Here is a 16,071-nt window from a genome sequence, read left to right as displayed (position 1 = left end):
CAAATAAGTAGCCTTTTGTGCTGAATGCCGAGGAATATTTTTGATCTGTTTTGATCTATGAGGAGGATATAAAATCTTGATCACTCCTATTCTTATATAGCTCCATGGTGGAGAATTCTGCATACATTGACTATATTTCTGTCCTATATTGGGAGAAAAAATCTGCAAGATTAATGTTTTGGATACTTCCCATTATCCACTGACCCTTTTCCTGTGGGTCTGATCCCTATATTTCCTTGCAATGCACTTTATGCCTCCTTGTCTTTTGGTACGGAAGGCAGTTCTTACAGGACTTTTAAGGGGCAAACTTTGAGAGATCTGGATATGTATTTTGAAGGACCAAGAAAGTTTCTGGAGAGAGAGTCAGAAGCCATATACAACAACAACTCCATTCTTCTAATACAGTATTAAACTGCTATTTACAAACATTAGGAATCCGCTGTCTAACCAATTTTTCTGCTTCTTTGTCTTTCAGTTTCTCTGCCTTAAATATATTCTTCTCTTGAGAACTTCTCTGTAGTGTAACTAAACCAAATCTTGTGACATTTAATACATTGCTCGAAGCCAATGTGTAGTGTGTGACCACTTCTTGCCTTTGAGAAAATCACCTCGTCATCTGAAATCATCTGAGTTTCATTGCTAGATTTCATCCTTCTAGGAGCTTCCTTCTCATCCTGGAAGATCTTGAACCAAGATGATCAAGCTTGAAATCCTGAAGAATAGGTGGACTATAGTCTCTGCTTTCATTTTGAACTTCATCTATCATGGTCACCTGTTAATCGCCCCACAAGGAAAAGCTGATCTCCACAACAAGCCTGTTGTGCACACAATTTTTTCAGATCTAGGGAAAAATGTCTTCATTTTGTTATTACTGAATAGATCTATTATCTTAAAACTGCTTCAGTTTCTTCTTTCTTGTAGCTTATTTCACAGTCTCCTTCAGTCTACAAATATCACCGTGATGCTAAACATGCGTAATTGCTGTTTTTCTTCACATTGAAGACCTCACAAGCTCACTCCCTCGAACATCTTCATGCCCATCAGTTTATATTGCCTGGCTGACTCATTGTTATCACTGAGCTAGACTTTTGGTGCAGTTCTTTACATTAAAGTTCTTTTCAGTGATGTGCCATGATTCCAGGCTCTTCTTGACCATCCTTCTTGAAATTAATTCCTCCTTCAAACTTTGGGTTTGTTACTATTGAGACATGAGAATTTCTTTTTCCCTACTTCACCCCCCAAAAGCACACGCAACTCATTCAGTTGACTTTTACTTCCCCACGCTTATTTTTCATGCCCTTTCAAAACTTGCTCATTAGCTGTCATCTTCTCCTGTATATATTTTTCCTATATATGGCAGCTGAGTGCTTGAAGAATCCAGATGTCACAGAAATGCCATGGACTTAAGACATATGTCTTGTAAAGCACTACTGCTCTCAAACGTGGCCTCTGAAAGAATAGAGAAATGATAGTGATGCAGAAGAGAGATCATGGGATTCTCCCTACCTTAATAGAACGCAAACCACTTGTTGGGACCCTGCACTCACCATCAGAGCACCTTGGTGGATCAACCAGATCAAGATTCTAACCCAAAAGCAAGCACTGTGGAAACCACTTTTTAAACAAGTGCATAAGACCAGACATGAGACTGCCCTACACATTCCATGAAGACTAATTTACCACAGATGTAAACAAGTAACATCTCATGTTTTTCTACAAAGAAGGAAGTAAACTCTGATTTTTGCTTTATACATTTGTTTGTGCTTTTCTTGTCTTTTCTCCATGCCATGAATTCCTCAGGAAATCACATTAGGGCAAAGTCTGGGTAATACTAATACCATTCACTTAGATTGCTCTAATTCTTCACTCAAACCCATGCTTTTATCATCTCACACTGTTGACTTCAGTCCTGGTGTTGCTGATACAGCAGTGTGTCTCCATACTCACACAAGTCGTTCTTAGTTGCCACTTCCATACTTGCACACACGTCTACACTTCCTACGTGCAATGACAGGGCAAGTGTCTGAATTTACTAGGCTGCAGAAATTGCATTCACAAGCATTGTCATGTTTCAACAAGAAAATTCAGAAGGCCTGAAAAAACATCCTAGGCAAAGGTTTAGTGCTTCCATCTTTTGTGACAGGGAAGCCCATAGTTCATTACCTTCTGGGTCAAAGATATATTAATCAGAAACAGATACTAGAGATGAGAGCCCCAATAAGTCCTATTAAAAAAACCACCACACAAAAACCTGCAACAGCTGTGATGTTCAGTGTTCAGATCACGTAGGAATTTTGTATGCTGTAAACTGCAGTATTCCTACTAGAGTCAGCACTCTTATGAAAGCTGCGGAGTCATGATATGTGTCTTTAGATCCATCTTGTCTTTATTATTTTAAGAGGAATGTCCTAGGAACTTCCATTGTGGAGAGATACTGTCACAGAGCCCTGAGATAGAAATAGGTCCTCCTTTCAAAGAGGTGCACCAGTGACACCAGAGATGCTAGAACACAAAAGCAATCCGTCTGACCAAAATAGCTCCTTAAATAGAGAATGAGTAGTTCTGTGAGTGAGACCCTTCACTTACATGGTCTGCACACAAGCCTCCATCTTTGTCCACTATAAGTTGCATGGTGCACCCTGCTCACGTTTGTCTCTCCTTGCCCGCAAGCTTAGAGGCTTCAGCTGAGCACCCTGCGCAGACACCTCTCTGCACACCCCTGAAATCTCTTTCTTCTGGTCACTACTGCTGTCCGTCCTTCAGCTCTGCTCCCATCTGTGGCTCTCAGAAACCTGAGAGCTGCAGTGGCTTCTCCTCTCCCCCAACTCGACCTGCCTGCCCTTCTCTCCTGCACCTAAGTGCCTCTTCAAAGTATGTGCACAATTCACCTCTCGCCAGAGCTGTCCCACACTGCAATGTCCAGGAACGGGTTAAAACACAGGCTTGCTTCCCATGACCTAACCCCACATGCAACTGACAAATATTTAAGCAGCAAAGTGAACAAGCAAATCAAATAATTACATCATCTATCACCTATGAAGAGTTCAGAGTTCATATTTAAGCTGATACACTCACTAGCAAATTCCTTTTGTGTTGCTCTTTTCATAGGCATTAGTAATTGTCTTCAAGTCGTAAAGTCGTCAGGCTGTCAGAAGGGTAACTGATGCTCGTGAGATGCAGGTAGATGCATTTCTAGCTACGTGTTGTCACAGAAGGAAAAAACATCTTTAGTCAGTAAATCTGTAAGAGGACAGTGCAAGGAATTATCAGAGGAACAAGATATGTCACTTTACTACAATTCGTATAAGTGACCTTAATTTCTAGTATAGTGAGAGGTGACTGAAAGTGAACGGTGGAAAGAACTGGGTAGCCTGCCCTACCACGTACCTAGCAATTGCTTGGCAATGCCTTTCCAGTGTTTTACTGGTAATTTATTTGGTTCACAGCATGTCTACCTTTCTTTTACTCCTGGCTATGCATGAGCTATGCATTTAATAGCCTGCCACAGACCCAGTAGTTAAAGAAAGCACTGAACAGGAAAGGCCAAGCATCCTTATCGTTAGACAATATAACTGCCTAAGTAGTGGCGTTTCTCTTCTTAATAATAAATCTAATGCTTCCAACGTGCTACTGGAGCTGAAGCACTGTGATACATTACATAGAGAGGATAGCAAGACCCTGGTAACATTTTCAACACTGGTACAAAAAATGCTCATAAAAAGCAGTTAATTATTTGTGGAGCTTAGCTGTTGCTTATGAAGATATTGATGTATTACGGTAGCCCCAGCAGTGTCCTTGTGTACAAAACATTTATTTAGCCCATTATATACTTAAAGCATCATGAAAACAAGTTAAACGTGTACAAAGGAGGAAAATGATTACTTTTGCTTATTTTGTAGCCAAAAGCTGGGTCTCTTGGATCGGGTTCGTGGTACCAATACTAAAGGAAAGCTATTTACCCCTCTGAATGTAGATGCCATTGAAGAAAGTCCTTCAAAAGAGCCTAAGAATGTTGTCTTGAATAATAAGGAGCGTTTTCGCACTGCATTCCGAATGAAAGCGTACGCTTTTTGGCAAAGCTCAGAAGGTAGCCCATCTGTGTTGATTACTTTCTATCCATCCCCTGTTCTCCTCATTTTACTTTGTTCCTCTGCATCTTCTGTTGAAGGTTTGTGACTTTCTGGGCCAAGCATGGCTGGTTCCTGGCACGTTTGGGGAAGCTCCAGGAAATGACTGCTGGAGTCCAGGCAACACAGTGGTTGAAATAAGACAATAACCCTCCAGAAAACAGCCATCAATATGGGATATAGCCAGTGGTGTAATCAACCTATTTGACCTGGAACAAGAGGGCACACAGGGCAGTGATGTTATGCTAAGGTAGCTCAGTCCTAGACTGCATCCAGCCCTGCACTAGCCTGTGTCCCAGCATCTCAAATATCTCCTCACTGCAATCTCTTAAAACCTGGTTTTGTAGAGTCAACAGCTGCTTCCCTTCCACTCTCCCTAAGACTGCTGCCCCTCAACAGATTTCCTTCGGGTGTCCATGCAACATCATAGGGCATTTTTCCTCTCAGTTTCCCTGGGCACACATTTTCCTCTTATTGTCTATAGTGTCTAAATGGTCTCTAAATAACAATTTCTCCTTTATTGTGCCAGCTGGCATCAGTGCACACTGGGCAGACTACTACTACTACTGGATGTAGTCTGGGTGTCCACACTGGGAACTTGATTATCCTCTTCCATGAAGCTACATGAGCTCCAAGTAGTGCAAGTGGGAGGAGAACTTGCCCTATAGCTTCTACACCTGTTTTAGCCTTACATAAAATAATTTTGGCAAAGATTTATCATTGTAAAAGCTCCTAAAAGTGGGGGCTTCTAAATCCATTGAAAAGAAAGAAAAATTCCCAAGTTTCAGAAATGCTGGAATCAGAGAGATCCCTCAAATAATACGTTTTACAGCTGTCCCAGCAGAATTATGAAATCGCTTTCAAGAGCTGACCAGAGAAAGAGGAACCTGCAAGAGGCATTCCTTTACTAAATTACACTTACTTCATGTAAGTGCTTTAGTTAGCCAGACCTCCCTCTAAAGATTGTGTGGTCAGGTGTTCACACAGCTTTTTTTGGCCTGCTTTGCAGATGCAGGAACAGGGGAACCCATGGCAGAAGAGAGAGGCGACAGTAGCGACTTCCTTATGGAAGATATGATCCCCACATTTAAGACAGCCATCCGAGCTGTCAGGTAAATGTCGCTGATGGTCCTCGATGCTTTGCTTTGACTTCGAATGCTTATGCTTCAGGAAATCACATTGCCGTGTTGCTACATGTTGATTCATTGTTGCTGTGATTACTTTTTTAAAATGCAATAGATCAGATAATTCCAGGTATATTGAAAAGCACAGACCCTATTTAAAGTCCTTATTGAAAATAAGCAGAAAGGAAATATTTTTTCGGTAACATTGATCATGCTACTTTTGCAAGATATTCCATAAATTTTTTTGTTATTAAATTTTATTTTACATAGTTCCTCATTAAAATATGCTATAAATATAGTATCTTACTCAATTTAGTGACTGTAGTATTTAAGTAAAACTGCAATTTTTGCATAACAATAAACTTTCAGCTGACTCAACTCTTATTCACAATTGTATGAGTATGCAATATATTTTTCAGCTGTCATATTTTAATAGATGATGAGGTCTCCATTTCAGCAGTCTTCAGCTTACAACATGTGTCACCTCTGTTTTCATATCATAAAAGACATTAACCTAGGGTTAGAAAACTCCTAGTAAGGCTTGATAATGTGTTTAGCACATCAAGCACATAGAATTCATTCACTGATGTTCTGTTACTCCTCCACTCAGTGTTTCTTACTCTCTTCCCTTGAAAAATGCCCCATAGGAAAATACCCTACTTTTATTGCAATTGTTTTTTATTTCAGAAGCTGTTAAGATCTGGGACAGGCTGTTACTACCTTCCAGGTGAAATACTACAAGTCTGGAGTGCCCCAAAATTATCTTCTTAGAAAAGCTTCAAGGAAGATTGTTACAAGCATATGAACATATATGTATATAACCATAACATATATTCTCCTGGTTCTTTTCCAGTTGGGTGCAGCAGAACCAGTCATTAAAAATACCCAATTTTCTCAAGCCTGCTGAAAGCCATGTCCCACAGCCTTTGCTCATGTTACCCATGGCTGCTTCCCTCCCGCTGGAAGATTCTCCATCCCTTCTTCCTCCACAGTTTTCCCTTTCTTTCCCTGATACCTGCTTGCTTTCAAACACAGACTGTACATCTGGTTTGTCTGCCGTCCCCATCCCCATCTCCATGAAACATGCTATTATTACTTTTGCAAAACTACCTTTCCCACATCCTGCGCAAATCTAATTGACTCATGCAATTTCCCTTTAAACTCAATCATGAGCCAGGCTTTTTTTTTTTTTTTCTTCTATAGTTTACCCAGACTCTGAATGCTAATGGGAAGTCATTCTTTCAGGCAAAACCCTTAATAAGTGTTCAGGGTCATGATCAAGGAGACTTTAAATTGCAGTTGCTAACAGTGTGATTCCTATTTTTAATTTATGGGTGTTTTTTTAACTATAGTTTTACTGTTATCATATGTAGTTCGGTTATAATAGGCATAAATATAATTTTGAAATCTTGAAAGATTTATAAGCAACAGAGTTAAAGATTTGAAAACCCTTAAAAAGTCATAATAGAATTATCTTTGCTAAAGGAAAGTTTATACAACTTTTAAAAAGGTTAAAAAAACCCACTGACCTTGGATAAAAAACAGGTCAGAATCTTAACAGATGACAGCGGTTCCGCAATTCAGACCATTAAGAACATGGAAACTCTATCAAGTAAGCAAACGCGTGGATCCCAAGCCTAAAACAGATTAAAGAAACAAAATGTTTTTCATTCCTAACATATATTTCTTGTGTATTTGTTTCATCTACCAAGATATAACAGTGTAAACTAATGTATAAACAGAAAAGAATGAAAAAAAGTTTTCAAGTGCTTTGGCCAGCACTGGGCCTTATTGTAAGAATTCTGTTATTAATTACTAGGACATTCAATAACAGAAATTATATTATTATTATTGTTACAACAATGACAATAATGTTATACTGCTGTTTTTTTCAAGGACACCTTAGGCAGTTCTAACACTTTTTCTTTTCTCCACAACTTGAACTGCTGCTAACTTCTTAACTTCCACATTTCTATGTAATTAACATTTCCTATCTGAAACTTTCCCAGGTGCAAAATGAAAACCAAGCTGAAAATGATTCAGCATTATCGATACAATAAATTAGCTTTATAATAGGCTGAAGCATAAAAAAAGCAGCTTCAGCTTCACAGCTTCAAAATCTCCTGTGGTTTGTGTTGTTCAAAATCAAATTCCACGTATGATCTTGTAGCTATGCCTGGTTATGATGATAGTGCTGAAAAAGACATTTTGTGTGTATAATTTGTTTTAGCCTATTAATTATAAAAAGCTAACCATTATATATTTACCAGATTCTCTGTTTATGTTTTATTGCCTTGTTTTGAAATAACATGCTCAATCTTCAGACATCTAGACTATTTATCAATTATTCGATGAAACTGCAAATTATCATTATGGAACTTATATAAGTTAGTAATTTTTCTGTTTATGATGCAGAATACTACAGTTTCGTCTCTATAAAAAAAAATTCAAGGAGACTTTGAGGCCTTATGATGTCAAGGATGTGATAGAGCAATACTCAGCAGGGCATCTTGATATGCTTTCCAGAATAAAGTATCTTCAGTCAAGGTAAGAGTCCTGTGGTAAATGGGAAAAATGTATAGCTGTGCTGGCAAAATAAAAGCATTGTTGGCCTATTTGCATACAAGGTCACCCAGAAGCTATGTCTTTGCATAGCGTACCTGGTCAATAGGAAAGTCTTCTCCCCAAAGAATGAAGGCAAGCGAGCAGCTGGCAGGGGTAACTGCAGCAGAAGAGACCACTGGCTTATATTTAGAACAAGGAAATCGGAGTAAAAAATGTGAATGTTCTTGACCGTTGCCTTATTTGATTACGGTCAAGTTTCTCCCCTTCTCCCCTTTTTACTGATGTTAAATAAATGCAATAGTTTCTTTACATGAGCTTTCTCTGCTGACCCATGCCTGGTGAAACATCTCATACAAGTACAAAAATACCTCAGCATAGAAGGTTTTACACCCACTTCACTCAGGTATAAATTGACCTATATGGAAAAAAAAAGGAATTTCCTGCCTTTTGTGACTGTTCAGGTGCAATCTGCTCCCACAGTTGTTTCCTCACAGAAGTGACTCATCGCCCGATGTGCCTTTGAGGCGCGTCTACAAAAATTTGTGCTGCTTGCATGCTGAACCATGGGCACAGGTCAGAGCTTGGGCTAGTAAGCTTGTCTGGGTTTGGGTGCATGTGTGTGTATATGCGTGAAGCTGTATTAGTTCAGCCGTTCAGCCTCAGCACAGCACTGTCCACATTCCCTGAGCCCCTCCAGTCACTCTAAACAGCAAAACGCCAGGCAGATATAACCCTGATTTCTCTTAAGAATGGCCTGAGCGATTGAAACTCTTGCTGCACATTTGGACCTTATCTAGACTTACCTTTTCTTTGTAAGGCTGCTCTGGTCCTCTATTGAATTTCATAATTTCTTGTTTCAAACTGCTTTTCCATGTACTGGGCTACATCATTTTGGAGTATATAACGTCTCGTTCCTACGTCACTAATATTGCTCTAGAAAAGCGGCTGTCTTTAATGATATACAACAAAAAAACATTGTTACTCTATAAAATGAGCTCTGCATCACATGGTCTTCGGTTTCAATGCAGTAATATCTTTTTGAACTCAGGAAGTCAAGGAGGGCTCATGATGTTAGAAATCTGCACCTATCTATGGTGAGGTCTACATGCCTTATACTGGAGATCCTTCCTTTACCTCAGACTGAGGTGTGGTGTGATTTTGGACAGCAGAGACCCTCTCAGATACTCACTTGAGTCCTAGCAGCAGTAAAGGTGCCTGACATGATTAGGTCCATCCCACGCAGTGGTTACGGCAGGTGAGTCTGGGCTAGAATCGCAGCACAACCTCAACTCTGCAATGTTCAGCTCAACAATGCCACGTACCAGTACAAAGAATCACCAGTAGTGGAAGAACCACAAAATTTCAACAACCATTTTGCACATATACAGAGAAGACCTTTTTGGAGGTCTTGGAAGAAAAAACGTAAGCCTGGCAAGCCATGTGAGATTCCTCTTACAGTTAACAGAGAGCTAGTCAACATTATAGCTTTTATGGCACAATTAATGCCTGCTTAAACCAGGTGCCTTCATTTGGTCAGTTGAATCTCCCTTACTCTCCCCCAAATTTTCTTCACTGTGTTGACTAGACCTCCACTGATAGTAACTGGACAAAATGAGGGAGGTGGGTCATTGTGTCTATGAATAGTGAGATGCCATAGGAGTTTGATGAGACGTTGACTGATGGCCCAGCAATGCTTGGGTGCCTAGCAAGTATCTAGCTTTGTGTGGTTTGCCTTGAGCTTTTTTAAGTTCCATTTTCAAAATTCCATGGGGCACCATGAAACCATGCAATGTACCTGCATGGATCATCTGATAATACAGATAGATAACTGCTCTGTGGACTAGTGCTGACTGACACCTGGTCGGTTTGGTATGTGGGCTGAATGAAGAGAGGCTTGCTTGCACCTGAGCAGTTGGATATGCCAAATGACAGAATATATTGTTATAGTAACAGTGTAATTAAATACGCTGGAGCCTCCCAAATAATACTTTTGGGTTTGTTCCGAATAAAAACTCAAGTAGGATTTCTTGTGAAACTGCATTTATAGTTACAAATTTCAAACCAAAAGAACAATTAGTAAAGAAAAAAAAATTACTGATAATTAGGCAAAATAACTGCTAGAAAGTCATTGGTTTATTAAGGGTATCAACAATTGCCACCATTCACAAATTCTGATTTTCACTACCCAGCACAAAACCTGATGGGTCTCTCCTGACATGTTTAGGAGCAGCTGTTATTGAGATATTTTGACAATCACACTATTTAGTTCCTTTGAAGGAAATGAAGTCATGTGTTTCAAATGCCAAAGTTTGGAAATGGTGAGCTAGATAATAACTTAATTACCATGAAATTACCAGGTAATTGCAATTCAATGTATTGACTGTGGACCCAGAACAGAACAAACACAACATGACCTTCAATATGTTACCAAACCGAATTGTGCTTCCCTTTTGAATCTTTGCTACTGTTTGCTGCAGAGATGCATAGCATTTTCTATCATGTATTAGAAATTAGAGATGGACTTATGCAGTTGCACTTTTCTTTTTTTCAGAGTAGATATGATTTTTACACCTGGACCTCCATCTACTCCCAAGCATAAGAAATTCCAAAAGGGAGGAGCTTTTTCTTACCCTTCACAACAGTCTCCCAGGTGATTTTTTTACGCATAGTACTTTGCACAGACAAGACCAGAAAAATAAAAAGTTCATTCCTACCAATAAGCATGCCCTTCATTCATCCAGCCAGTACACTGTTGAAGTAATAATACTGAGAGGATGACTTGCTTCAAGGTATATATGTGTAAATGTTGAGCCAGAAAGATATTAGCTTCCCTAAGAACACTCTATGATGGAAATCTAAGCTTAATGGCTTCTTATTTGACTAGGTCAGCTTCTTCACAGTTTGGAAATGTTATTTTATATGAATTAAGTACATTTGATTGCTGATGTGCTGAATTTCTAATGTTCAACTAGTAAACCCAGTTAAAAACTCAATAAAAATCACCAACAATTTGAAGGTAAACCAGTTATCTTCCTGATGTGAAGAAAGGTTTCATTATAGCCCTTACCAAATGGCAAGCCCAGAGTTTTAATGATGCTGCTTTTAAATGATTGGTGAGAATTACTGCTCACCAATGACTGGTGAGAATTACTGAATTACTGAAAATAAATTGCAGTACCAGCTTTCTGGGTGTGAAAGTTACAGCATGTTATTGTATTGCTGCATTCCTGGTGGCAAGAATTCAGTAATAAATGACATTTCTTCTGTTATTTACAACTATCAATCTGTCAATAAATACCCATGAAGAACCACACAAGACCATCAACAATCTGTCCCCAAAGCTGTTGCGGTTGCTCAGAACAAAAGTAATCTTACAGAAAATAAATTAACTTGGCTCTATCTGGTTTATCCCACCCAGTGAAAAATCTAAAAACATGTAAATGTGAAGAGAGAGACCTATATATATGGTAGAGGCAGTGACCGTTTGGGAAATAAAGCAGATGATTGCAAAATTTGAACAAGCTGATATCATCAGTAACCCAATGTGAAAAATCTGACATGTTTTAGTTATAATTTCTGCTTTAGTAAGATATATTCACAGCTATTCTTTGAATTTTGTCATAAAGAATTGGACCTGTTAAAACAAAAGTTTTAGGATATATTTGTTCTAAGTCATGTTAAAGAACAAATGCTTACAAATTTTTTTCCTAGACTTTGACATAGATTATGGATTCCTCTGAGGTTGGTTTGGAATCCTTTAGATAAAGATTTAACTTGATAATGACCATCCCGGATCCCATGGATTTATAAAACTAAGTTCTTTAGTCAACCAGAGATCATCTTCTTACCTCCTGAAGTTAGTCCATCTGATGGCAGTAGGAAATTACACAGAAGAAAATTTATTCTGGTATCTACTTTAAATCTCAAGGCCAGACTGTCTCTTTTCAGCATTTCCAGTCTCTGCCACTTACTGTTTGGTTTAATGAATTTGAGGGAAAAAAAAGCAAACCAACATTCATCATTGAAACTCAGATTCAGTCTTCAAAGACACTAATTAAGATGAATTAGATTTAAAAACATGTGTCCATCTGTAGACCCACTATCTAGACTATCTCAACATTTTTCACAAACCTGAAATTATTCCACCAAGTCTGAGATTAATTTCACTTTCATTTTGAACTTTTTGTTTGCTTTTGTTTTTTCTTAATCTTTATCTGAATTTTGAACAATTTTAAATTAAAAATCAGGAATACATTTTTAAGAAATGCATTGGAATCACATAGAATAGACTTTTGCTCCTGTTTGTGTGATAAATAATTAAATTCAATCTTTTCTGAAGCGGGCCTCCAAGGACTTATATGAATGTAACACCAAGGGGGTAATTCTGTTTTCTGATACAAATTACTCACTGTGATGCGAAGAAAAATGAAACACTAATAGAGTTATTAATTCTTTATAGAAATGATCCATATGTAGCCAAAGCATCTACAGCAGATACTGAAGACCAAAGTATGATGGGCAAATTTGTTAAAGTTGAACGACAGGTATGTGATGTCATGACAGTGATGGAGGCTGAGGTGCTTGTACAGAAATGATAAAGCTGACATAAATTCTGTATGAGTGTCTGACACAGGCAGATTTGTACTGTTGGTGATCAAGACTCGGACAGATCTTGTACTAATGATCACAAAACTATGTTCTTAGTTTTTAATTAAATAATTTAATTACCTGTGAAGTGTGCATTTTGAAACCTGTTGAATGAATATCGTTATATTCGGCAGCAAGACCCTAACCATAATGTTTAGATGGGACTTTTTCACTCCTTTGAACTCCATACTCATCACGTCTGGTGTTCTGCTGTGAACACCACCTTCTTGTGACCTAGTGGCCTTCTAGGATGGAGTGACCACATCAGTGGACAAGGGAATAGCTACAAACATCATCTATCTGGACTTCTGTAAGGCCTTTGACATGGTCCCCCAAAACATCCTTCTCTCTAAATAGGAGAGAGATGGATTTGATGGGTGCACTGTTGGGTGGATGAGGAATTGGTTGGATGATCGCATCCAGAGGGTGGTGGTCAATGGCTCAATGTCCAAATGGAGATTGATGATGAGCAGTGTCCCTCAGGAGTCTGTACTGGGACCAGTACTCTTTAACACCTTCATCAATGACATAGTGGGATCGAGTGCACCCTCAGCAAATTTGCAGATGACACCAAGCTGAGTGGTGCGGTTGACATGGCTGAGGAACGGGATGCCATCCAGTAGGACCTGGACAAGCTTGAAGAATGTGCCCGGGTAAACCCCATGATGATCAACAAGGCCAAGGGCAGGGTCCTCCACCTGGGTCAGGGCAACCCCTGGTATCAATACAGGCTGGGGGATGAAGGGATGGAAAGCAGCCCTGCCGAAAAGGATTTGGGGTCCTGGTGGATGAAAAGCTGGACATGAGCTGGCAATGGGTGCTCACAGCCCAGGCCAACCATACCCTGGGCTGCATCCAAAGCAGCGTGGCCAGCAGGTTGAGGGAGGTGATTCTGCCCCTCTGCTCTGCTCTGGTGAGGCCCCCCCTGCAGTGCTGCGTCCAGCTCTGGAGCCTCAGCATGGGGAAGACACAGGCCTTTTGGAGTGGGTCCAGAGGAGGCCACAGAAATGATCAGAGGGATGGAACAGCTCTGCTGTGAGGACAGGCTGAGAGAGTTGGGGTTGTTCAGCCTGGAGAAGAGAAGGCTCCGGGGAGACCTTATTGCAGCCTTCCAGTACTTAAAAGGGGCTTCTAAGAAAGATGGGAACAGACTTTTTAGCAGGGCCTGCTGTGATAGGACAAGGGGTCATGGCTTTAAACTGAAAGAGGGCAGATTGAGGCTAGCTATAAGGAAGAAATTTTTCACAATGAGGGTGGTGAAACAGTGGAAGATGTTGCCCAGAGAGGTGGTAGATGCCCCATCCCTGGCAACATTCCAGGTCAGGTTGGACGGGGCTGTGAGCAACCTGATCTAGTTGAAGATGTCCCTGCTTATTGCAGGGGTTGGACTAGATGGCCTTCAAAGTTCTCTTCCGACCCAAAGCATTCTATGATTCTATGATTCTTTTGCAGGGTCTGGCACTCCAAAGGGTTGCCTCCACAGGTATTTTTGGTCTCTCTTTGTGCATCCTAACCTATTGTTTAGCAAGTTAAGACACTCATTTTTAAATACATGACTAAGATGGAGGCAAGTGGAATTGATTCACATCAATTTGTTTCATGGAATGTAAATGTTCAGGCACAAGGTACCATCAAAAGAGAAAGGAAATGAGTCCTGGTATTTAACCCTGATGTTGTGGGACTATTAACAGTTAGAGAATAGGTCTGTGTGCAAAGGTAATTCCACCTGTTGTATTTTGGTAATAGCTACTTACCGTAGAGTATCAAGACCTTGGTTGTAGGCTGCTATTGGATGCTGGACTGCCAAATATCTAGCAACAGTAAGAATTTTTTTGGCAGAGTTCATAGGGACTGGTCATCTTAATCTGAGGCAGTCAGAGGATAATCTGGCATCCACTGCAGTCCCACTTCCAAGGGAAAGTCCTGAACTTCCCATAGAACTTCCCATAATTACCTTCATGACCAATAAAGATGGCAGCACACCATTGCTGGGGGCAGTGCACCTATAGAAGCATTGACTCTTTCATTGACTGGAGACAATATTATAACATTGGTATTTTTCAGGTTAATGACATGGGGAAGAAACTGGATTTTCTTGTTGATATGCATATGCATCATATGGAACAGCTGCAAATACAAGTCGCTGAGATAAGTCCATTAAAAGAAACTGCTTCTCCTGCAAAGGAGAAAAGAGAAGACAACAAATATTCTGAATTAAAAACAATAATATATAAATACACTGAGCAGTGTGCTCATGAAACTCCTTACAACTTCCAGCAGGTTCCAGTCAACAAAGTCAGTCCTTATGGTTTCTCAGCACGTGGTCACATGACTCATTCACAACCTTTATCAATCGCTGGGCAAAACTCTGGCAAACTGCAAGCCACACCTTCCTCAACTTCATATGCAGAAAGGCCAACAGTTTTGCCTATATTTACATTAATGGACTCCCAGGTTAGCTACCACTCTCAAGGAGACCTACAAAGCCCTTACTCAGATAAGGTGTCTCCAAGGCAGAGGAGGAGCTTGACAAGAGACAGTGATACTCCATTATCCCTTCTCTCCGTCAACCATGAGGAACTTGAGCGCTCCCCAAGTGGCTTCAGTATCTCCCAAGAGAGAGATGACTTCCCATTTGGCCCCAGTGGGGGATCGGCATGGATGAGAGAGAAACGCTACCTAGCAGAGGGGGAAACGGACACAGACACCGACCCTTTTACACCAAGTGGCTCCATGCCTTTGTCTTCTACAGGAGATGGGATTTCAGATTCAATATGGACCCCTTCAAATAAGCCAGTTTAAAAGTGCGTGTGGGGGCAGTCACTGGTTGACTTCTCCATGTAATGTAAGCATACTTTGTATATCTCACTTACTCTACACCCAAAGCTTACTAGTTCAAAACACCAATGGCTGCGTAAGATGCATGTGATATTAGTGGTAGTCATTCTGCACCATTTCATACAGTTTACTAATGCAGTTTTTTTCATGCTACCAAAACTAAGGAGCTTAGTTTTGAGCATGGTTTGCATGACTTTACCCTATATAAATGGTACAGCTGATTTCTTCTATGATACATATCTATCTGATACTCTTCAATACAACAATGGTGAATTGATAAGAGGCAAGATATGGCGGTCCTTGCTACATTTTATAAACAGAGCAGCAAAGTAAAAATATTTTCAGGAGCAATATCCCTTTGTGGAAACACAACATCTGAATCCATTTTCCAATATAAGTAAATCAATGTCTAACCAACCTAGCCAAAAACATCTAATATTCAAAGCAGGAAAAAGCTGAGTCAAAGGAAATGACCTTACTGAAATGGTTTTGTGAACTAAACAATTCTCATGTGTTCTCTTATACAATTACCCGTGAAATACAAGTCAAAATGAAATTAGGGGTAGAATTTAAAATTATCAAAGCCACCTTCTGGGATTGATCATGGGTATTTATTTATTGTAAAATGTAAATATAATCCCTCAAACTACTTTGAAAATCTTCACTAGTGTTTGTAAAATTGCTTGAAATGTGACTACAGTGCTGTTTTGTAGAAAATCTTTTGCTAAGCCCATTTGCTACTTATGGGGCCAAATTTTCTTTCTGTTCCA

General features: G+C 39.8%; 1 protein-coding gene across 1 annotated transcript in view; it reads left to right on the top strand.

Annotated features, from left to right (window-relative positions):
• KCNQ3 (potassium voltage-gated channel, KQT-like subfamily, member 3) overlaps positions 1 to 15,348 on the top strand; it is a gene marked incomplete at its 5' end in the record, with an annotated part of 35,066 nt that extends 19,718 nt beyond the window's left edge. The window contains 6 exons of the mRNA XM_010288119.1: positions 3,900 to 4,087; positions 5,137 to 5,239; positions 7,667 to 7,798; positions 10,368 to 10,466; positions 12,276 to 12,360; positions 14,528 to 15,348. Coding sequence (XP_010286421.1) covers positions 3,900 to 4,087; positions 5,137 to 5,239; positions 7,667 to 7,798; positions 10,368 to 10,466; positions 12,276 to 12,360; positions 14,528 to 15,265 — 1,345 coding nt within the window. The remainder of the gene's footprint in view (positions 1 to 3,899; positions 4,088 to 5,136; positions 5,240 to 7,666; positions 7,799 to 10,367; positions 10,467 to 12,275; positions 12,361 to 14,527) is intronic.
• Positions 15,349 to 16,071: the final 723 nt, after the last annotated feature.

The sequence above is a fragment of the Phaethon lepturus genome, unplaced genomic scaffold (assembly GCF_000687285.1).
Source record: "Phaethon lepturus isolate BGI_N335 unplaced genomic scaffold, ASM68728v1 scaffold12135, whole genome shotgun sequence".
Classification (NCBI taxonomy): Eukaryota; Metazoa; Chordata; class Aves; order Phaethontiformes; family Phaethontidae; genus Phaethon; species Phaethon lepturus.
This window is presented reverse-complemented; position numbering and strand designations above follow the sequence as displayed.